We start from the raw sequence: 23,227 nt of genomic DNA on the forward strand, positions 1-23,227 counted from the left end.
CCGCTCCTAACCAAACAAGTGTTAGAAAAGTTTGGTTCTGCTATCAAGCAAAGCAAAATAACATATGGAACTTAGAAACTAAAACTTTATTAAATATTGTATTCATTTAGCTACGTTTGATTTTACAAAATTAGCTTTCCTTTGTAAAAATAACCCAAAACCACCTAGTCTTTCCTAGGCAGGCTTGAAACTGCTGACTTCTGGCCACCCTTCAGCAGCTGGCAGGACCTGGGGTGAGGTACAGCCTTGACAAAGGTGATGGCTGGGTCTGTCATCCCTGCTTTAACCAACAAGCTGTAGGAGCTTCCGCATTATGCCTTAGTCAAAGCTGGGTGGTGAAAGACAGCCTCTCCCGGCTTCCCACCTGCACGCTGGACAATTGGGTAGTATGCCATTCACAGCCACCGGGGTATCCTGATCCAGGCAGCCCACAGTAGTAGTGGCTGACCCTGTGTTGAATCTCTGGTGGGCTTTCTTTTTGGATAGTGCTGTGGCTCTGATCCTCAGCTCACCCAAACACCTCCCTGGGGCCAAGAGTCTGGGGTCTTGACTTTCCCTGTACTGTTGGAGCAGAAGATACTAGGGCCCCTAGGCCATGGGCAGCTCCCATAAGTTAATGGGGGCATCCTGGCCTAACTCTAGGTTGCTGCTCTTGCTGCCCCACCCAAGAACTGTCCCATGGCTGGCTGAAAAAGCTGAGAAAAAAGCTGAGAACACCAGAGGCCACCAGAAAACTAGGTAAAAATTTTGCTAGAGTGACACTTGTAGTCACCCTCAACACTGTTGCTCTGGGGTCCTCCAAACAGAACTCCATAGATGTGTTGTGGTGGTGGTGGGGGGTGTTCTCAGTACCACAGGGCCAGTAAGCAGTTCCTGGATGGACCTGGGACAAGATATAGGCCTGGCTTATAACTGAGGGATGGATGAGCTCCATAGTAAGGTTAAGGCAAAGTGACCAGGTGAAGACTGTTAGGCCAGAACCCACAGTCTCAGGGTCCTAGAGCTCTGTGTGGAGTACCAGGCCCCATCTGGAAAAAGGTAAGCAAAAAGAGGTGCTAAAGGCTCCAGGGATACATTTCCATGTGAATTTCTTTTAAAGTTAAACCAAAATGGCTGCAGGTGTGTGCTTTGACTAGGGCCCTTTGCTGAGGCTCCCATGAGTGAGTGGCTGGTGGAGGCACAGAACTGCTGTCTTGATCAACGCACAGTACATACGTCCAGGATGCAGAAGCGTGCACGGCAGGTGGGGCAGGGCACACGGCTAGCCAGCCAAGTGTCCGGACGCTGGGGGTCCTGGCGGCTGGCAAACCACTTGCCCATGCAAGTGAGGCACCACATGGGTCGGCAGTAGCACTGCTGGCACTCGCCCACAGCTGGTTCCTGGCAGGTCTTCACCAGCTTCACACTAGCCCGCGTCTGCATGCAGCCTATACAGGCCTCAAGCTCCTGCAGAGGTGGTAGAGAATGGGTTGCAGAAGCCAAGCAAGATGGTCCCCCATCCACCCCTCCACTTGGGCCAGCCCCCACCTGGCTGCTGGGCACCGAATAGGCTGGATTGACCTCCACCAGGGAGGCAAATGTCTCCAGGAACAGGTCACCTAGGCTCTGGCGGATGACCACATTGGCTGCACTGCGGATAGGGGCTTGAAGCTTCTCACACAGCTCACCGTATTCTGTTGAGTTCAGCCTGTAGGAGGTGGGGCCTGCTGGGTTGGATCACTCTTATCCTGAGTCCACAATCTGAAGCCACCCAGGCCAGAGGCAGACCAGGGAAAACAAGCCACCTCAAGGAATTCTCCAGAGCAGCAGCTAGTAAAGATGGCCCTGAAGCTAGAGCCCACAGATCCAGTGGTCACCCACCCCCAAAGGAGAGGAGGGGAAAAGCTGAAGTGCTACTCAACCCCAGTCCTGAGCCAACCCAAGAAACAGTGGAGGTGGCTCACTGACAGAAAAGGAGCAGCAAGGGGAAAGCTGAGAACACCAGAGGCCAAAAAGGAGGGCAACACTAGAGAGGTCAGGGTCAGTTGACTGCTATCATCACACAGGCCCCAGGAGTGCCTCAGTCCACCCCCAACCCCAGTACACCCTCAGAGATGTGTAAAGGTCAGAGCCTGGGTGCCTCTTGGCAAGTTATAAGGCACCACACTTACCGGATGTCAAAGGACTGTGCGGCAGGATTGATGCTTGCTACACGGATGGTAAGGAGCTGCACAGGTAGATTTGAGTCTGGCGAAAGCTCATGCTGCCGAGACTCTGTCACAGTCAGGTGCACAGCTTGCTGCTGGGCCACATGCACACGGTATGTGGTCACCTTCAGTACCCATGTGTCTGTCACAATTACACGAGCACCAGATGCCCCAGTAGCAAATTTGTCAATCCGTCGGAACTCTGTGTTGATGGAAGAAGCAACCGCCTGCCAGCCCGACTGTGGAAGGGCGTAGAGGGCCAGGGTTTGGGCTAGTGGGTGTCGAGCCCACCGGTCCCAGGACCAGTAGTAAATCAGGGTACAGGAGATAGAGGGGAGCATCACAGCCAAGAGAAGGAAGAACTGCCAGGCCTCCGGAGCCTGACTGGGGGAGTAGAGCTGCTTTTCTGAGGCTGCAAAGCACATGCCCATGTAGTACCCTGCAGAGGAGAAGGCATCTCAGGAGAAGTCTGGGCTTCCTGGTGCCATCTTCCTCTGTGGTGCTCCAACTGAAAACCACAATGTTATCCCTGTGCTGGGAAAAATAAGCCTCTTCCTTTCTTGTTACCAGTCTTGGCCTTGGCACACTGGCCCTCTACCCTGGTCACCTGGGGCCTGGTCAGCTCTCAGGACAGGTGGTCCTTACCCTGCACCTCAACAGCAGGGTTGCCTTAACCCTTAGTCACAATGGTGCCACACACTAGAGGGAAATATTTTCAATTTACTTCCATCACTTTATACAAATAGCACCTGAGTACTGGAAACACAAAGTTTAAGAAAATGAAAGAATAGCTGGGCATGGTGGTGCACGCCTTTAATCCCAGCATTCAGGAAGCAGAGGTAGTAGGATGGCTGTGAGTTCGAGGCCACCTTGAGACTACATAGTGAATTCCAGGTCAGCTTGAGCTAGAGTGAGACCCTACCTCAAAAAACAAAAAAGAGAAAGAAAGAGAGCGAGAGCGAGAGAGAGAGAGAGAGAGAGAAACAAAGAAACAAAGAAATGGAAAAAAAAAAAAAAAGAGCCAGGTGTGTTGGTACACACCTTTAATCCCAGCACTTGAGAGGCCGAGGTAGGAGGACTGCTGTGAGTTTGAGGTCAGCCTGGGCTATAGTTGCACCCTACCCCAAAAAACCAAAGGAGAAAGAAAGAACCAAAGTTTTAGAAAAGCAAAAGGAAACACAATGACCTTGCATAGAACTGACCTTTGACCTACTAGGGACAGCTCCCAAGGCCAGATCTTGGGCTCTCAATCTGCCCCTTCTGAGGAAGCGGATTCTATGTAGCCCATCCCAGAGCTAGGACACTATGTACAGGAAGGTAAACAATGCTGAACTGTGACCCAAGACATGGAAGTCAGCTCTGGGGCCCTACTAGCCAGACTGGGAACAATTTGAACATCAAAATGGCTTATAAAACAGATGGTGAGAGACTATATGGGTAGGCTCCAATTTGTGAAAACCAACAAGAAATGTTTGTTTTATACCAAACCACCACATATTAAGATAACTTGTTATGTAACAACTAGTATGTCTATAAAACTTGGAAGCTTCTCAAAAGATAAACAAGGGGCTGGAGAGATGGCTCAGCGCTTAAGGTGCTTGCCTGCAAAGCCCAATGATTTGGGTTCGATCTCCCCCAGTAGCCATGTAAAGCCAGATGCACAAAGTAGCACATGAATCTAGAGTTTGTTTGCAGCAGCTTGAGGCCTTGGCACACTCATTCATTCTCTCTTTGCAAATAATAAAAATATTTAAGACCAGGTGTGGTGGCACACTCCTTTAATCCCAGCACTTGGGAGGCCGAGGTAGTAGGATGGTGAGTGCAAACCACCCTGAGACTATAAAGTGAATTCCACCTAGATGGGCCTGGATTAGATGGAGACTCTACCTCCTAAAACAAACACACACACATACACAAAAAGTTAACTCCACTGTTTTTTTGTTTGTTTGGGGTTTTTTTTGGTGTGGTCTCTGTGAGTGACTTGTGCTCCCTGAGTTTATGAGTTTCCTGTTGGTGTCATGGGAGTGCCCATGGAATGAGTTCAGTTAGAGGGGCTCTGGAAACCTACTCCTTGGGCCTTGGGAGAGCATCCTGGTCAGGGAACCTAGCCTCACACAGGAGACCCTGTCAGGCCACCCTGGGAAACAAGTCCACTTTCAGAGCCCCACTTTCTTCATGTGTCTCACAAGACACTGGGTCTTTAGGCTAAACAACCAACTGGCCATGGCAGCCCCATCTCCAGCTCTCCAGTGGGCTTTGTCAACCCACCTTAGCCTCAAAACAGGCCCATGCACCTCCATCCAATACCTGCCTCCAGCTCTCTGGTGCCCAGGCTGCTGCATCCCCACACTTAACCCTTCCTCTGCCCACAGCTGCAGATGTGGCATGGCAGGCTGCCAGCCATCTGATCTCTCAGACCTCCCCACCTCCCTCCCCCTCTCTCTGCCCTGTATCCTTCAGAAGTCTCCCGCCTGGTTACCTGACTCCAGCCACTGCTACATCCAGAGATACTCCCCAATCCATCCTCCTGCCCTGAAACCTAGCCTGGTGGAAAAAACCTCAGCATCAGGGTGCCCCCATCTTGGACGTCTTTGGCTCTGCCTGCTGTCCCAGCACCCATCTGCCCAAGGGAGCCCTCCGACCCTTCCTGTTGTTATCATTCAACAGAAGCCCTTTTTAGCAGCGTCCCCCCGCCCCCTCCCCCCGCCCAGCACCACAACATGGCGAACACGTTGAAGGATTCCTGCGCCCCAACCACGGTGATGGTCCAATACTGGATCCCGGGTCCGGCTGAGTCTCACGCGCAGGTCAGAGCAGGGGTGGGCGCCTCAGATCCAGGAGAGCACAGACGCCCCTGAGTGTTCAGCGACAGCTTGGGTTGCAGGGGTGGGCGCTCGATCGGGGGTCCGGCCACCTGTGCCACCTACACCCAACGGCTTCGTACCCTGATCCCGGCGGGAAGCCCCCACGCACCCAGCCCTGTGCCAACCACGACCGCGCGCGCAAGAGGCTCACCCAGTGGCAGCAGCGAATGGCACAGCAGCGTGGCGGCCGTGCGACGCAGGTGGTAGGACACGAAGGCGGCGTCTTCGCTGCCCAGCCAGCCCGACAACAGATTCTGTACAGTGAGCCCGGCCGAATGGAATTCGTTGGGCGTGAACACGAAGCACACAGCGAAAACCAGGTAGGCTAGCGTGAAGGTCACCTCGGGGCTGTCCATCGCGCCGCTGCACACCGCGCAGGAAAGAGGTAGGGAGTGTCCAGTCCTAGGCAGTGGGTGAGTTGTGGCGGTCACTGCCAAGCCTCCCGCGGGGCGCTCTGGGAAACAGAGTCCTCTGTCAGGTTGTCCGCATAGCACCCTGGGAGATGAAGTCCCCAAGTGAGGCGGCTTGCCGAGTACTTTTAGATACGGAGTTTCCCACCAGTCCGCCCGCCCGCAGGGCACTCTGGGAGATGAAGTCCCGGGTCAGACCGCCCCCGGAACGCCCAGTCCACTGTCATGATCGCCCGTGGGGCACTGTGGAAGATGGAGTCCACAGTCAAGACCGCCGCGAGGCACTCTGGGAGATGGAGTCCCCGGTTAGGCCGCCCCCAGAGCGCCCTGGGAGACGGAGTCACTGTCAAGACCGCCCGCGGGACACTCGGATACGGAGTCTCCTCTGTCAGGCCGCCCGCGGGGCACTCTGAGAGGGCTTCTGGGGCCCAGTGCTTAGCCAGAAGCTGAGTCGTCCTGACGGCCACCGAGAGGATGCGGCTCCTCCCCAACAGCCATGAGGACATGTAATCTTACTGGACAGCTGAGGAAAGTCAGACTCAGGCAAACTGTCCTCCTCTAAACTCGTCCGCAGCACAGCCTGGCATTTCCAGAGTGACTGTGGGCCCCGACGACTGACCACCCACTAGCCGCCCTGCCCACGCGGAAGCCCGTTTCCCTCACACCCAACAATTCTTAGGATGCCCTCGGCTCCCGGAAGAGGAACTTCCTGCGGGTAAAGGGCAGTATCGACGCGGCCTCTCATTGGTCGCCGATGCCAGGGCGGTACCCTCCACCTTGCCACGCGCTGATTGGCTGTGCGTCGCTAACCGTCGATATTTGAATGTGCGGGCGGGGAGCTGCGGACCGCTATCGCGGACTGATAGAGCTGCTGCGGCGGGGTTCGTCTTGACCTGTTTCTCCGACGCTGCTGTCTGACGCGGAGCAGACGCGGCGCTTCTCTGTCGTGGTGGGCGGCGGCGCGGGCTCAGCGCTCAGCAGCAGCGGGCAGGTAAACCTCGGCCTCCTGGGCGGGGAGAGGCAGACTGCCGCGAGGCGGACCTGGATTCCAACTGGATGGACCAGCCGCTTCTCTTCAGACGCTAGGGGGTGGGGAGGGGGGGCGCCCCCCTCGTGCCGAGGCCTTCTGGGCTGACCCGCCATCAGCTAGCCTGACACCGTGACGGAGAACGGGCGCTGGCGGGCTGCGTTGAGTTGTGCGCGCGCGGCCCGCCAGTTTTATTCTTTGGTCCCAGCTGACTTCCTTCGTGGTGGCCACGTGTGCATGTTGGTGTTTTCCTCCACCTCGGGCCCTTTCCGTTGCGAATGTGTCGGGTGGAGGCGTGTCTGAACTAGGGCATCCTTTGTACCAATTCTCTCCAGCACTGTTTTTGCAAAACTGTACCGTCTGCCCTCCGTCGCTATTGCTGCTCACCATCCCAGGGATATTTTGTTGCTTTCGAGCTCTGTGTAACCTTAATCGCTTTCTGTCCAGCCTGGCCCCCAATCTTGAAATGAATGGCTTGTCTTGGAGACACTTCCCCCGCTTCCAGACTATGGATGAGCCTGTCAGGCTTCTTCAAGGCCCAGGCCATGATTCTTTCCTCCACCCTAACCACCAAGGTGACCTCTAAAATATATTCTACAGGCTTTGATTCATAAATACACATTCCAGTCTTAAGCTCTTGATCTTAAACACCTGCCAACTAACTGCCCCTCTCAGGTAGGAGGTGTTAGGCAGGCTCTCTAATCCCCAGCCCATCTCTGCTCCTCCTGTTCCATACTAATAGTAGCTGTTTTGTCCTCATCCAGAGGTCAGCCTTATTCTTCCACGCATATCACCTGGGAGACTATCACCAACTCCAGCTGTACCACCTCCCTCAGGCACCTTGCACTTATTCTCTCCAGGGCAGGTGCAGCATCAACATCACAGGCTTCCTTGCATGTGCTTCTTCCCCCACTCTACTCTAGTCTGCCTTGTAAAAATTTATTCACAGGAACTCCTTCCATTAGCCCTCCCATCCTCAATAAAAGCTACACTTGAAAAGGTTAGGCTGTGGCTGGAGAGATGGCTCAGTGGATGAGGTGCTTGCCTGTGAAATCTAAGGACCCAAGTTCAATTCCCCATTACCCCAGATGCACAAGGTGGCTCATGCATTTGGAGTTCATTTGTAGTGGATAGAGGCCCAGGTGCACCCATTCTCATTTTCTCTATACCTACCTCTTTCTCTCTAATAAATTTTTTTCTGGTTTATTTTTATTTTATTTATTTATTACAGAGAGAGTGAGAGTGTGTGTGTGAGAGAGAGAGAGAGAATGAATGGGCATGCCTCTAGTCACTGCAAATGAAGTCCAGATGCACGTGACACCATGTGCATCTGGCTTCATGGGACCTGGAGAATTGAAACTGGGTCGTCACAGGCAAGCACCTTAACCATTAAGTCATCTCTCCAGCCCAAAATAAATAAAATATTTTTAAAAAGAAAAAGGAAAGGCCAAGCTGAGCCTCACATAACCCTGAGACCTATGCTTGTGTGTCCCACAGCTATCCAGTGCTCTCTTTCCCCACCTATCCATAACCAGTTTCTCAAGCCAAAATCCTAAACATTGCTCTTGACTTCTGTGTTCTTCCTGTGTAGCCTGCTGGCCAAACTGAGTCCAGCCTCTCCTTTTGTCCCTTCCCCTCTTCTCTTTCCCTACCGGTTTGTCATAGTCCCCATGGTGATCTTTCTCCCTATACCTCTCTTTGCTCTTCAACTTGAGCTCCCAGGGTCTTACTGCCAAGTACCTATTTTGCCCCTTTGGGCAAGTCAATGCTTTGTTCTCTGATAACACCTAGATTGATAAAGTTGTAAGTGGACAGGTTGATAAACTCTATATACTGTCAGTGGCCAGCAAAAGGACCTAGGAAGAAGGAATGAAGCCATACACAACCTTCAGGGCCTGCTTGGAGGCCCCGCTGCTTAACACCTGCTGAATAAATGGGGAACTGCCCATGCCCTTCGTACTGTAACTTCTCCGAGTTTCAGCTCTGAAAACAGCCTTCTCCATCCTCACTCTCCAGCTCCATAGGAGGGATGCAGACCAGGGTTGTCATCCTCCTTTCTGTGGATTTGGTCTCAACTGCCTCTTGGGCTTTATACCACAGGGAGAAACCCATGTAAAACTTGGGGCTTCCTCTGGCTCCTTACTTTTTTTTTTTAATTAAAAGATTTAATTTTGGGCTGGAGAGATGGCTTAGCAGTTAAGCACTTGCCTGTGAAGCCTAAGGACCCGGTTCGAGGCTCGATTCCCCAGGACCCATGTTAGCCAGATGCACAAGGGGGCACACACATCTGGAGTTCGTTTGCAGTGGCTGGAAGCCCTGGCGTGCCCATTCTCTTTCTATCTGCCTCTTTTTCTCTCTGTCACTCTAAAATAAATAAAATTCTTTAAAAAAAATATTTAATTTTATTACTTGACTGTTATTTCTAGCAACAGCTCATTCAGATGTGCTGGAGTTTGGTTTACAAGGTGTTTATGAGCAGAAGAAAATGTACACAAAACCCTAAAAAAAGGAACAGCATTCCTCCCCAGTGGACAAGGATCAGGAAGATGGCATACTGCAGGTCATGTGTTGTTCCCAGATTAGCCATGTGTGCATGACAGGAGTATATGCATGATTTTAGTATGTATACACAGAAAGCAGCATCTGTCAAACTGAAATTATGTGTTTCTAGACATAGTCTTAGATTTTTAGGTACCAATATCATACAAAAGCAATGCAACACTAGGGAAATGGCTCAGCAGGTAAAGGTATTGATTTGCCAAGCCTGCTACTGGCCTGGGTTCAGTTCCCCAGTACCCATGTAAACCCAGATGCACAAAGTGGCACATGCATCTGGAGCTCATTTGCAGCAGCAAGAGGCCCTGGTACACCCATTCTCACTCATACCCTCTCTCTGTCTCTAATAAGTAAATAAAAATATTTTTGTATTTTGATTAAATATATTTTTATTACTTATTTTAAAAAAGCCATGAGAAAGGTGCTAGGATGTTTTTCCCCCATTGTTTTAGGTCAAGGCTTACCCTAAGTACGGGACCAGACTTTTTCAAGCCAAAATGCACATCTGTTTATATGTAATTTCTTTTAATGTAAAATTTTTTACTGATAACTTCTATGCTTACAGACAATAAACCATAATAAATCTCTCCCTCCCACTTTTCCTTCCACAACTCCACTCTCCATTGTATCCCCTCCCTCTCTCCATTGGCCTCTCTTTTATTTTGATGTTATCGTCTTTTCCCCCTATTATTAGGGTCTTGTGAAGGTAGTGCTAGGCACTGTGAGGTGGTGGATTTCAAGACCAGTTTCTTTCTGGACAGTTACAATGTAAGGAGTCATAGCCTTTCTTTGGTTCTTACATTCTTTCTGCCACCTCTTCCACAATGGATCCTGAGCCTTGGTGGGTATGATAGAGATATTTCAGTGGTGGACACTCCTCAGTCACTTCTCAGCACTATGTTGCCTTTTGAATCATACCAGTGGTCAACGCCATCTGAAAAGAGAAGCTTCTCTTAGCTTTATCACACAAGCATAAAGTATGAAATGATCCAACTGCAAATAGTTCTCCAGCAGAAGCCTAGGCAACTGAAGTAATAGGATACTGATGAGTTTGTGAGCTATAGAGCAGACAGCCATAACTATCCCAGCTCTTGCTCTACAGTGTAATGTGGCCGTGTTAGTTATTGTAAATGCTGGTTTTTTTCTTTTTTGGGGGGTGGGGGTTGGCTTTTTTGAGGTAGGGTCTCACTCTAGCCCAGGCTGACTGGGATTCACTGTATACTCACAGTGGCCTCAAACTCACAGAGATCCTCCTACCTCTGGCTCTCCAATGCTGGGATTAAAGGTATGCACCACCACGCCAGGCTAAATAATTTTTTTTCCCTTTGGGTTTTGGAGGTAGGGTTTCATCTAGCCCAGGCTAACCTGGAATTCACTGTGTAATCTCAGGCTGGCCTAGAATTTATGCTGATCCTCCTATCTCTGCTTCCTGAGTGCTGAGATTAAAGGCGTGCATCACCACACCCAGCCATACCCATATATTAATGCTACTTTCACTTTTGGTTAGAGAAGTTTCTGTTTTCAAATGGCAGTGACCTTGGGATGACTCATAAGGCACCATGGTGCTGAGAAGTGACAGAGATGTGCCTAGCACTGAAATATCTCTTATCACACCTTCCAAGGCTCAGAGTGCAATGCAGAATAGGTGGTGGAAAGAGTATAAGAGCCAAAAGAAGGGTAGAGTCCTTACAACGTGCTCATCCAGACACAAAATGGACCAGATATCCATGACCTCCCAGTGCCTGACACTACCTACACAAGACCATCATAATAAGGAAGAAAAGATCATGACATCAAAATAAAAGAGAGAGACTAAGAGGAAGAGGGATATGATGGAGAGTGGAGTTTCAAAGGGAAAAGTCGGGGGAGGATGGGAATTACCATAGGATCTTGTTCACAATTATGGAAGCTGTCAATTAAAAAAAAATTAAGCTGGGCGTGGTGGCACATGCCTCTAATCCCAGCACTCAGGAGACAGAAGTAGGAGGATCGCCATGAGTTCGAGGGCACCCTGAGAGACTACACAGTGAATTCTAGGTCAGCCTGGGCAAGTAAGACCCTACCTCAAAAAACCAAAAAATTAAAATAAAATACTTTCTCTGGAAGACAATACCTTCTTGAGATATGAAACAAACTCCAGAGTGCTAACCACACCTGTACAAAAAGAGGGTATCTCTTGATGGCACTATGAAACATTTCTGTTCCTGGGCTGTGCATGTCCAGACAGTGCAGTATCATAGCCCTGTCACTGACACAAACATATTCTGCTTTTCCAGAATGAGTCTGCATATCTTAAATGACGAAAATATCACCAGTGAAAAAAGTATAGACAACTGTGACTTCCTGTTTTCACAACCAGAAGTTACTGGGAGATCCTCTGTCCTTCGTCTGTCACAAAAAGAAAATGTGCCACCCAAGAACCAGGCTAAAGCTGCAAAGGTAAGTGTGAACTTAGCAGGTACTCTGGAGCCTACTTTTCGGAGGTCCTTGAGTTGTATGCAGGGTGGCTTGTAAGGACATGTGGACCAGGTGCTTTCTCCTCTCTTTCTAATAGGTGACTTTTCAGACGCCTCTGAGGGATCCACAAACACACAAGATCTTAAGTCCTAGTATGACCAGCAAACTTGAGGCTCCTTTTCCTCTGGATGACAATGTTGGATTAGAAAACTATCATTATGTCTGGTTACAGAAAGAGAAGTAAGTGTTGATCGGGTGTTAATGCAACTCTACCCTGTCTGAAGGGTGCTACAAAAACTTTCAGTTCTGTCACATCCAGGCTAGCTGTCTCCTGCTCTCTGTTCTCAATTCCTGCAGTACCTATTTGTTATTGAAGAGTTAATCATGAGATATTTGGAATAAGTTTTCATTTCATACTTCACTCTTTTGCTGTGCCTCTGCCAGTTCAGTATTGTTTCTGTAACTTGATGAAATAACCAGATCTCATCTCCAAGGAAGGTCATCTACAGTTCCCTTCCTCTTGCATTCTGTTTTGTGGTTTTTGTTTTGTTTTTCTGAGGTAGGGTCTCATTCTAGACCAGGCTGACCTGGATTTCACTATGTAGTCTCAGGGTGGCCTCAAACTCACAGTGATCCTCCTACCTCTGTCTCCCAAGTACTGGGATTAAAGGCATGCACCACCACCCCTGGTTCCTCTTGCATTCTAATCATCTCTCCTTTCTGCTGTAAGTCAGCACTTGCCTTCCCCTAGTCAACATTCAGAGAGCAGATGAAACTCATAGACATTACTTATAGCATTACTAGTCAGTAGTTGTGCCTGAAGGTTGGGAAGAAGTGCCATTGTAGTAGATATGTTAGGTGTTCATCTAGGAAAGGATCCTGCAGGAATGACCAATAGATATAGAGGCTTTGCTTGGAAAGGAAGGCCTTGGAGTTGGCTCTTCATCAGTCTGGTACCTGGGATACATCTGTATCCAGAGCTGGAAGGGACTCCACAAGCATGGTTTTGTTGATTTAACTTCAAGGCTTTAAAAACAACAACAAAAAAATAATAAAATTTTTTATTTTTGAGGTAGGGTGTCTCGGCCTCCTACTTCTTTATTTCTGCTTCCCAAGTGCTAGGATTGAAGGTGTGTACCACCATGCCCAGTTAAATTACATTATTATTTGTTTATTTATTCATTTTGGTCTTTCAAGGTAGGGTCTCACTCTAGTCCAGGTTGATGTGGAATTCACTGTGTAGTCTCAGGCTGGCCTCAAACTTACAGTGGTCCCTGTACCTCCCAAGTACTGGGATTAAAGGCATGTGCCACCACTCCCAGCTGTTTGTTTGTTTGTTTGTTTGTTTGTTTTTTAATATATTTTTTAAATTTATTTGAGAAAGACCAACAGAGAGTGAGTAAGTATGGGTGTGCCAGGGACTTCTACTTGCTGCAAAAAAACTCCAGATACATGCACCAATTTTTGCATCTGGCTTTACATGAATACTGGAGAATCAAACCCAAGTCATTAGGTTTTAAGTGCCTTTAACTGCTGAGCCATCTCTCCAGAGCCCCCACACTCCCTCCCCACAAAAAGGAAAAGTTTTATTTCAGATGTGAAAAGAAAAGCATTAGGATCAAAACATCACTCCTTTTGCCCTTTACTTATATTCAATAAAATGTTACTAAATGCAGCTGACATTTCTCTGGGCCATGTTCTATCTCTGCTCCATGGAGGCATCCCTGGATCTGCTCCTCCTTCCAGGTATCCTTGCTGTTTTACAGGTTCTTGTAATTTTTTTTTAATTTTTAAGATATTTTATTTTTGGAGGGGGGAGTGGTAGGGGAGTTTGAGGTAGAGTCTCGCTCTAGCCCAGGCTGACCTGGAATTCACTATGTAGTCTCAAGATGGCCTCGAACTCATGGTGATCCTCTTTACCCATGCCTCCCAAGTGCCAGGATTAAAGGCATGCACCACCACACCCGGCTAAGATACTTTATTTTCAAAATGGGTCACTAGTCATCTTATATGTTTGTTTTTGTGGGTTTTCGAGGTAGGGTTTCACTCTAGCTCAGGGATCTTCTATGTTTTGAATGAGTTTAGAGCAGGTCAACCACTGTTGGTCTGTAAAGCCTCAGAAAGTCAGAAGTTGCTATGAGTCTGGCCTTTGAGCCAGCAGGTTCTTGTCTCTTCCTGTACCTCTGGTCCAGCAGCTGACCAGAAGGCAGAGAAGAGCTAAAAGGCAGCCATGAGTATCACTTGTGAACTTATACTTGGAAGCTCAGGCGTCCCTGACATATTGCCATTCATCTCTTTCTGGCACTCTACTAAGCCTGCATTCTGGGGACCGTATGATGCTCAGGTGATGTGTAAGGGAGCTTGTGATTGGTGGGGAAGAAACCAGGCTGGGTGCTTATCTATGCTACAGTTGTCTTCTAGTATGGTCAGAGTCACTCCCTGGAAGATTGGTACGACACCAGGTGTCAACTAGGTGGAAGGAGAGCAGCTGTGAACAACTGGACTAGGCAAGAAGTTCCTTAGCCCAGACTTCTTAATTTTCACATTTTTATAATTTTTTGTTTATATATTTTATTGTTTGAGAGAAAGAGGCAGAGAGAGAGAGAGAGTGGGCATGCCAGGGCCTCCAGCCGCTGCAAATGAACTCCAGATGCATGTGCCCCTGGTGCATCTGGCTCATGTGGGTCCTGGAGAGTCAAACCAGGATCCTTTGGCTTTGTGGGCAAACACCTTAACTGCTAAGCCATCTCTCCAGCCCCAATTTTAGCATTTTTAAACTAGAAGGAGAAGTTTCAAGAGCAGGCCTATGAGCATGGGATTCCCTTCATCTGAATCATTGAAATGGCTACCCTTCAGCTATCCCTGTATTTCCTCTCTGTCAGGTCTGTGGCCCTGCTCCCTGCCACCTTGGGATGTTAGGTGTGTGATACAACAGAGACAAAGCCCTCCTAGGAATGTGCCTTCTGTACCATGCTGCTCTTGAAATGGTTCAGGCAGTGTCTGAAGGCAGCATTTTTAACCTAGCTTGTCTGTTCTCAGTGAGGCTGACAATATGTGTTCTACTTGGCCAAGTAGTTTTTGGTGTCCTACTTAAAGGTGAAAGGAAATCTTTGCTGGACAAACTGGCTTGTCATGCCTCTGTTCTCTGTCAGAGCTGTGTGATTACTGGTTCCATCAGCACTGACCTGCAGCCATGTACTAGAACAGAGTTGACTGGTTTTGTCTTGGCTAATGTTTTCACTTGGGCTGAAATCTAGTTGAAAAACTCTTGGGTTCCTTAGTATTAATTATACCTGTTTCTATAAAGCCAACAGTTCACCAAGGAAGCAGACACCAGAATTACCAATGGAATTCATCAACAAACAGTGGCTAATATTGATCTTCTGCCAGGGAACACAAACTCAGCCTTTGAAGACAACAGCTCCAGCAAGCATGAGTCAACCCCACTAGCTGACATCAGTTTTTCAGGCTCTTCTCAGTGCCCAGAAAATCTTGAAAATCAGGTGGCCTCTCCAGGACAAATGTCTGTCAGACCTGGTCAAGCCTTGAAGGAAAACAGTTCTGTGACCCTAGAACATCCTCCTGTGACAGTATCCCAACACAAAGCAGAGACTCCTGGAGCCTCAGAAGAAAGCTCACCCCTAGCTGCCTTACTAGTTGTTTCACCTGGTCGAAGCCCTGATGCACAAACAGGAATGCCCTCCACAGATCAGGCTGGTGAGGCACCAGCCTGCTCTGAGCTTGTGGGTACTCTTGTGCCAGCAACAGGGACCCAGCCCCCTCCCCATTTGCAAACTGAAAATTTAGCTCCAATTGGCCCTGTACAGAACAGTGAGGCCACAGACCCAAGTACTCAGGAAGAAGAGGCCACTGGCAAAATGGCCATCCATTCAAAGTTTGACTTCTCTGATGATACCACTAACAAAAGAGTGCCTATACCAAGGAAACTGGGAGGGAGTCCTCACCTGGAAAAATCAGAGGCCAACCAGGAGCAAACCTTCAAAGAGGCAAAAGAGAGAGATGGGACCACAGAGAGAAATGAGTGTTCCCAGCCTGCTTCCTGGGGCTCTTACCACCTTGACTGGGACAAGCTGGAGGACCCAAACTTCAACCCTTTTGGAGGTGGCACCAGGTCTGATGGCAAAGAGACCCAGCCCCCAGAAAGCCCCAAGAACATGTTGGCCCTCCCTGTTGCTGAGCAGCTGAGTGCTGAGCCTGCAAATACGGAGAATTCTCCTGAAAGTCAGTAAGTTGGTAATGGGAGCATGACTATGTCAGGGTCTCACTCTAGTCCAGGCTGACCTGGAATTCACTATGTACTCTCAGGATGGCCTCAAACTCATGGTGATCCTACCTCTGCTTCCTGAGTGCTGGGACTAAAGGTGTGTGCCACCACACCCAGCAAGACCCTACTTCTAAATAAATAAAAGAAAGAATAAAAATACAAACAGGGCTGGAGAGATGGCTTAGCAGTTAAGGCATTTGCCTGCAAAGCCAAAGGATCCCAGTTAGATTATCCAGGACCCACGTAAGCCAGATGCACAAGGGGGCGCATGCATCTGCAGTTCGTTTGCAGTGGCTGGTGGCCCTGGCATGCCCATTCTCTCCCTCTCTGTCTTAAACCACAAACAATTTAAGCGCAAGCAACCACTTAAATATAAACAGTATAGTTGGTACCATAGAAAGTTACCTTTCCAGGCACATCTCCATGAGACAGCTGTTACCTGAAATTGCTGACATTCCAGCAGCCTGTTACATCTAGGTAACTTTTCACAACTTTTATGTGCCTTTAAAAAAATATTTATTTGAAAAATAAATAAATAAATAAATAAATAAAATAAAAAATAAATAAATAAAAAAAATATTTATTTGAGAGAGAGATAAAGAGGCATATAGAGCAAGAATGGGCATATCTGGGCCTCTAGCCACTGCAGATGGACTGTAGACACATGGACTACTTGGTACATCTGACTTATGTGGGTATTGGGGAATCAAACCTGGGTTCTTAGGCTTTGCAGGCAAGTGCCTTAACCTCTAAGCCATTTCTCCAGCCCTCATGTACTTTTTTTTTTTTTTTTCAAGGTAGGGATTCATTATAATCTAGGCTGACCTGGTATTCACTCTGTATTCTCAGGGTGGCCTTGAACTCATGGTGATCCTCCTACCTCTTCCTCCCAAGTGCTGGAACTAAAGGCGTGCACCACCATGCCCAGCTTTCATGTACCTTTTACAATGAGCATCTTAAGTGAACCAGCACAAAAAGTAGTAGGTGGCAGTTCAGTGCCTGAGTAGGGGACATGACTAGGATTCAGGCTTCTGATAAGACTATCTTTACAGGCAGTATCCTTTAGCCACAGTGGATGAGACACCTGTGGTGCAGATGGCAGCTGAGACTACAAGACCAGAGGACAAGCTACAGGTGAGTATGGGTGCATCCCTATGCTATTATCAGTGTTGTGTATTGTCAAGAATAAAAAAACCACTGCAATCTTCTAGTGACCAGGTGGGATGTACTGCTGCTGTTTCCCTTCCTCTTGAGCCACTTCCCCCTCTGGGTTTAATATTGAGTGAATCAGAGTCCCACCCAACAGTCTTCTACTGCACAAGATGATGCTGCCTTTCCCTCTAGGAGGCAACCTTGAATTCCTCAGGCACCTCAGCTCCTGTAAGTGAACAAACAGCCCCACCTACTGATCCAGTGCCTGAGTCTGCTCAGCAGGAACTAAAGCCTACCTTGGACCTGAAGGAGGAAAGCTTCCGAGACCCAAAAGAGGGTATGTGGTCCCAAGATGTCACTCTAGGATTGCCTGAAAAGTTCTACGGATGCTTGTTGTATTCCATTGCTCATTCTTTTTCCCTCTCTGTCTCTAATAAATAAATAAAAACAAAAATCAAGCCAGGCGTGGTGGCACATGCCTTTAATCCCAGCACTTGGGAGGCAGAGGTAGGAGAATTGCCATGAGTTTGAGGCCACCCTGAGACTCCATAATGAATTCCAGGTCAGCCTGGGCTAGAGTGAGACCCTACCTCAAAAAAAAAAAAAATCAAGCCAGGCATGGTGGTGCACACCATTAATCCCAGCACTTGGGAGGCAGAGGTAGGAGTATCACCATGAATTCAAGGCCACCCTGAGACTACATAGTGAATTCCAGGTCAGCCTGGACCAGAGTGAGACCCTACCTCAAAAAAAATAAAACCCTGGGTTAAAAAAAAATTTTTTTTAAGTTAGAGTTGGACTTCTCTCCATGGATTCCACATTAGTTTCAATCAGCCTTGGGTAGGAAATATTTTTTTATTTGTTTTTCTCCAAGAGAATCTACTGAATATGAGGGGGAAGAAGGAATGCTTCCCCTGTATGAAGTTGGACATTCAGTTGGAACATTCTCTACAGCAGTAGGGAAGCTGCTGGCAACATTTCATTTATTTCAAGGATTAGTGGTATCCCTGCCCTGCCTTGCCAGTTGAGAACTTTGGGAAACACTAATATGCAATCCTCAGGATCTGATGTGTGTGGGTGAAGGAGTGGGGGAGGTGACAGCTACTATGATTTTTGTCAGTTCTAGGTACATGTGCTGAGATGGATTATCTGGAGCAGTTTGGAACTTCCTCGGTAGGTACTTGGCACTTGATGGCAGCCTCAGCCAAAGAGTGCATCCTAGATAGTCCAGGCTACTGTTCCCCATGGCCCTGGTACTCAACAACTTGGAACACCCTGAAACTCCTACATTGTGGCTGGTCATGTATCTAAAGGGGCACTTTCCTACAACTGCTTGTCTCAGTGGCATCGGTCCTATAGTCCTACCACAGTCCTGCCCAAGTATCATATCCCCAAGATAAGCCTAGACAGACACATCAGGGGTGTTGTGTTACACTGGGCCCCTCTGCCCAGCAAAATCAGCCTGGTCCCAAAGTTGCTTTTTGTTGGGCAAGTGGTGAATCACTGCTGACTTGCCTTGTCCCAACTTCCAGTTTAAGGAGTCAGCCTTGAGGAAACAGTCCTTGTACTTGAAATTCGATCCTCTCCTGAAAGACAGTCCGCTGCGGCCTGTGCCTCTGGTGACAAACAGGTAAATCTTCCTTCTGAAGCTGTTAGCATGCACCTAAGAATGCAGGTGACGGTTCCTACATGCACTGATCAGAGACTTCTAGAAAAATGAGGGCCAATCTGAACTATAAATTGTCACATGAAGGACAAACAGGACGAATAAGCCTAGAACCAGCCTCATGCAAACCACCGTAGGTAGGCAAAAACTCTAAATGTGGGACAGTTAGCCAATTGACCATGGGCTGGCTCAGACTATTAATGGAATTCTAGTTCCACAGTTATGCCTGTTTCTTCACAAATCATGTGCTGTGACTTGTGCTAGCAAGGCAAAACTATTGTGAGAGAGACTGTAGAGCTTTCAGTTTACTATTTGGCATTTGTGGGAATGTTCAGAGTAACCATCGTAGAAGAAAAAGGTCATGACTTTATAATATTGGGGAGAATGACGCACAGCTCATAGGGAAGGGGCCATGGGCAAGTGAGTTGAGGGGGGCTTGGACCAGTGGAGGTACCTGGTTGCCAGATTAGTTCCACATTCTCTACTCCCAGCCTTTATTGGTCATAAACTCAAACAGCTTATAAAGACCGGACACATCTGCACTTTATTCCTTATTCAATACTCAGGGCATGAGGTAACTCACTGCCTGTTTGGTCTCAGTGTGCAGAATGCAGATGAGCCTTCTTCAGGAAATCCACCAGAAGCCAAGCTTGTGGAATTGGATTTCTTGGGATCTCTGGAGGTTCCTGTAAGTACTACAGTCTGTTTGGAGTAATCTTTTTGTGGTATAAAGAGACTCAACAAACTGTCTTGAGGGCCTGTATTTTACCCCCACAGGCAGCAGGTCCACCCCCATGTGTCCTTGAACCTGGAAGTCTACTGCCTGCTGAGCCTATTGTGGATGTGTTGCAATATAGCCAGAGGGACCTAGATGCAGCGGTAAGAACACATTCCTGTGGCTCCTTTGTAACACTCTCAGGCTGTCCTGGAGAATAGCTGACAGCTAGGCACAGATGGCTGTAAGCATAGCGTATGGCCCCTGCCCAGATCGACCCAAGCTAGCTATGGGCAGTTCCCTCTCCACCCCATCCCACTCCAACTTATCTCAGGTTGTATGAATACCACCAGTGCAGATCTAGAGACCTCACACTTAACTTGGGCCTATGGAACCTGCCTGCCCACAGCCAACTCAGATATATTTGGGGGAATCCCCCTGTAGCTGACAAGTATACACACTGGGGGACAGTCACTGGGTACCTACTGGATTCTACCACAGCAGGTCACCTTTATAAGCACAACTAATAGCCTCACCTAGCCTCATGATTAGGATTCCTGTGTTACTCTCTGACATGGCTCCAGAAGCCTTAGATATGGAACAGATCCTTAGTGGGGGGATACCTCACAGACATGTAATCATGGTCTACCAGTCCAACCTAAATTTGTGGCTTTTGTAGGTGAATGTCACACAGCAGGAGAACCTGGAGCTGAGAAGCAGGTGTGAGGAGCTACACATGAAGTACCTGGAGATGGGGTAAGGCTGCAGCTGTGTCAACTCTGACCTGGAATTCTCCCCCCATGGACAGCCATGGACACTCATATACTCTCCTCCTACAGGAAGATTGTGGATGGGTTTGAGGTCATCGTGTACCAGTCAATGGGTGAGTGTCAGCTGCCTGTGGACATTGTGTAGCCAGGGAAGTCCTGCCCACTGAATCTTTTTCTGAAGAATGCACTGTCCTTGTCACCTCCTAAAAGCCCCTTACTGAGCCACTGAGAGTGAGGTTTCATGAAGTTCTAGTTTGGTAGCCAAAGCTGTGGTACACAAGTGTCCAGCTGCCTACCATGCCCTGCCCTATCCTGCCCTCTCCAGTTATCTGCAGATGTCAGGCAGGATAGGAATACAAAGCCTCAGGGTTCTGGAAGGACCTATCAAGCTCAGCAGTGGCTGGGGAAGATGATTTCCTGGTCTAAGACCCTTAGGACCACATAACCTATACCATCATATAAGCCTTGAGCTCACCACACTGGTGCCTGCCTCCAGGTCTTATGGAAATATCCAAATACCTCACTAGTGGGTCCTGGACTAACTCTCCTATGAAACTGATATATCAGAAACAGCTATGTGGACCTGTATTCCACCCCAGAGAACATAGAAAGAGGGGCATGTCATACTGTGGGACACTTGATAGGGTCTGCACCCCTGTATCCTGAACCTGGCTAACCCATCTCCTGCTACTCATCTCCATCCCTTGTTTTCAACGCTATTTCTGGCACCCCATGTAGTGACTGCCCCCTAATCCCAAGTGCTTACCTTTCTTAAGAGGAGGCGCAGAAACAGAAGGAACTTGCCCAAACGAAAATCCAGAAGGTTCTCAAAGAGAGAGACCAACTTACTGCAGACCTGAACTCCATGGAGAAGTCCTTCTCTGACCTCTTTAAGCGATTCGAGAAGCAAAAGGAGGTGATTGAAGGCTACCGCAAGGTGTGTCACTACCCTGGGTCCTCATTTCATGGATCATAGTTAGCCATGAGCTGTGCCATGTGACTAGGTCCTTGGCTATACTTTCCCTGTCATCAGAGCATATCTTATGAAAGGAACAGGCAGCATAGTTGCTGGACACAAGAACACAGCCACTGTGAGGCCCAAGGAGTTGGTAGGAACTTCAACAGAGGAGGCTGAGGTGGGTGTTCAGTGATAAGAGTAGCTATACTTGGCTCACATGAAGGCCTTGCAATCCCCAGCATGGGGCAGTGGAGGGACTTGACAAAAACTGGTGTTCTTGGGAGATGGAACTTAGAGACAGCTGATGGTACTGAGCTGTGAACCTGAGCTATCCTACAAGAAAGTACAAGCTGGAGCTGGAGAGATGGCTTGGTGTTTAAGCTCTTGCCTGTGAAGCCTAGGACCCCGGTTTGAGGCTCGATTCCCCAGAACCCATGAAGGCCAGATGCACAAGGTAGCACATGCATCTGAAGTTTGTTTGCAGTGGCTGAAGGCCCTGGCATGCCCATTCTCTCTGTAGCTATCTGTTTCTTTCTCTCTCTGTCTGTCACTCTCAAATAAATAAATTTAAAAAAAAAATACAAGTTGGACCTTTCCCATGTTGTTTGGTGGAGAAAATTTAAGGGCAGCAGCATGAGAGTGTTGGCTACTAGGCTTGAACACCACCTATCACATGATCTTTAGCAGTCACTTGTCACTATGGATATAAATATAAGATGCCCAAAGAATGCTGTGAGAAGTGAGGCTGCATGTAGTCCTCAGGGCTGTGCCACCACCAGCCTGCAGTGTGCAGTGGTCCTACGAATGACTTACACTCTCCAGTAGGAACTATTGCCTTGGCAGTATGAGATCTTGGGGATCAGGCTCAGGTCCCAGAGATAAAGGGTCAGAGGCTGTTCTGTCCTACACCTTGAAGGGGGATAGACTGCAGATATATCTGAAGAGGTTCTCCCCGCCACTACCCTCCGAGGTAGGGTCTCACTGTAGCCCAGGCTAACCTGGAACTCAGCAATCCCCCTACCTCTACCTCCAGAGTGCTGAGATTAAAGGTGTATGCCACCATACCTGGCTAACAGTTTTACTAAATGGAAAATGGGAAGTGCTATGTCATACACATCCTCAAGATATCCATAGCCTGCACCTGACCCTAGGGGTCCCCACATAATCAAGCCTGGACATTACTTATTGAACAATATACCATTAACAGTTCCCATTCCCATCTACTTGTTCTTCAAGAATGAAGACTCGCTAAAGAAGTGTGTTGAAGAGTACATAGTGAGGATTGAAAAGGAGAGCCAGAGGTACCAGGCACTGAAAGCCCATGCAGAAGAGAAACTCAAGCTGTAAGTGCCAGCTACACACTCTGGGGGGTGAGAAGCAGGGAGGAGGGAGGTAGGAAGGTTGGGCTTGTCACTGGCCAGACCCAGCTTCTGCTTCTGCCCCTCCAGGGCAAATGAAGAGATCACTCAGGTACGCAGCAAAGCCCAAGCAGAGGCCTTGGCCTTCCAGGCAAGCCTGAGGAAAGCACAGATGCAGATCCACTCACTGGAAAAGACTGTGGAGCAAAAGGTGGGACACAGGAACCCCAAGCCTGCTGTTGAGCTGACTTTGGGGCAGGGGCTGTCTGGCCACATGTTTCATAGTCTCCCTAGGCCAAGTGGGTGGGAGCTCCCTAGCTGATTGCCTTTCTTTGAGCACCTTGCAGAAAACTAGCATCTCATTTTTTATTTCAGACTAAAGAAAATGAGGAGCTGACTAGGATCTGTGATGACCTCATCTCCAAGATGGAGAAGATCTGACCAGATCCCATGGCTACCTACAACCCTCACATGCCATCTCTGTCTTGTCCATTTCTCTGTCGTGAATCTCTGTCTGATGTCTTTTGTGTTCTTTTAACTTCATTTCTGAATAAACTTTAATTTCAAATGCTTTAGTCACCACTCTGCTTTTTTTTTTGTAGTGAATGTGTGTGTGTGTGTAAGAGAATCGAACCTAGGTTGGCCAGCTTTGCAAGCGTGCTTCTTTAACCATGAAGCCATCTCCCCAATCATTTTTTTTTTTTTTAGAAAGACAAAATGTTTTATTTTAACACTGGAAAAATATTAAGACAAATGTCCATTATATGAGGAATGTTAAATATGGAACTTATCTTCTAAGTGTGGTAGGCACTTTTAGAAGAGC

At 48.3% G+C, this 23,227-nt stretch overlaps 2 protein-coding genes across 9 annotated transcripts; one reads left to right on the forward strand and one right to left on the reverse strand.

The window, feature by feature from the left end:
* Positions 1 to 65: 65 nt before the first annotated feature.
* Positions 66 to 6,118, reverse strand: Tmem129 (transmembrane protein 129, E3 ubiquitin ligase). 8 transcript variants are annotated; one of them, XM_045130472.1, is made up of 5 exons: positions 5,977 to 6,118; positions 5,202 to 5,545; positions 2,151 to 2,625; positions 1,528 to 1,687; positions 66 to 1,446 (listed from the first exon to the last, which is right to left on the reverse strand). In XM_045130472.1, exons 2-5 carry the CDS (start codon positions 5,404 to 5,406, stop codon positions 1,198 to 1,200), a joined length of 1,089 nt encoding a protein of 362 aa, XP_044986407.1. In that variant the 5' UTR covers positions 5,407 to 5,545; positions 5,977 to 6,118; the 3' UTR covers positions 66 to 1,197. The 8 variants fall into 8 exon arrangements, with proteins under 8 accessions (XP_044986407.1, XP_044986411.1, XP_044986409.1 ...); XM_045130476.1 differs by lacking the exon at positions 5,977 to 6,118 and adding an exon at positions 4,945 to 5,040 and having other exon boundaries at positions 5,202 to 5,627; XM_045130474.1 differs by lacking the exon at positions 5,977 to 6,118 and adding an exon at positions 4,942 to 5,040 and having other exon boundaries at positions 5,202 to 5,626.
* Tacc3 (transforming acidic coiled-coil containing protein 3) lies at positions 5,802 to 22,979 on the forward strand. The gene is made up of 16 exons (XM_045130471.1): positions 5,802 to 6,451; positions 11,320 to 11,482; positions 11,598 to 11,740; positions 14,808 to 15,746; positions 16,838 to 16,919; positions 17,130 to 17,274; positions 18,058 to 18,110; positions 18,470 to 18,567; positions 19,204 to 19,291; positions 19,381 to 19,482; positions 19,998 to 20,074; positions 20,158 to 20,201; positions 20,865 to 21,025; positions 22,283 to 22,389; positions 22,495 to 22,615; positions 22,780 to 22,979. The coding sequence occupies exons 2-16, from the start codon at positions 11,321 to 11,323 to the stop codon at positions 22,843 to 22,845; spliced, it is 2,388 nt and encodes a 795-aa protein (XP_044986406.1). The 5' UTR covers positions 5,802 to 6,451; position 11,320; the 3' UTR covers positions 22,846 to 22,979.
* Positions 22,980 to 23,227: the final 248 nt, after the last annotated feature.

This window comes from Jaculus jaculus, chromosome 11 (genome assembly GCF_020740685.1).
Source record: "Jaculus jaculus isolate mJacJac1 chromosome 11, mJacJac1.mat.Y.cur, whole genome shotgun sequence".
Classification (NCBI taxonomy): Eukaryota; Metazoa; Chordata; class Mammalia; order Rodentia; family Dipodidae; genus Jaculus; species Jaculus jaculus.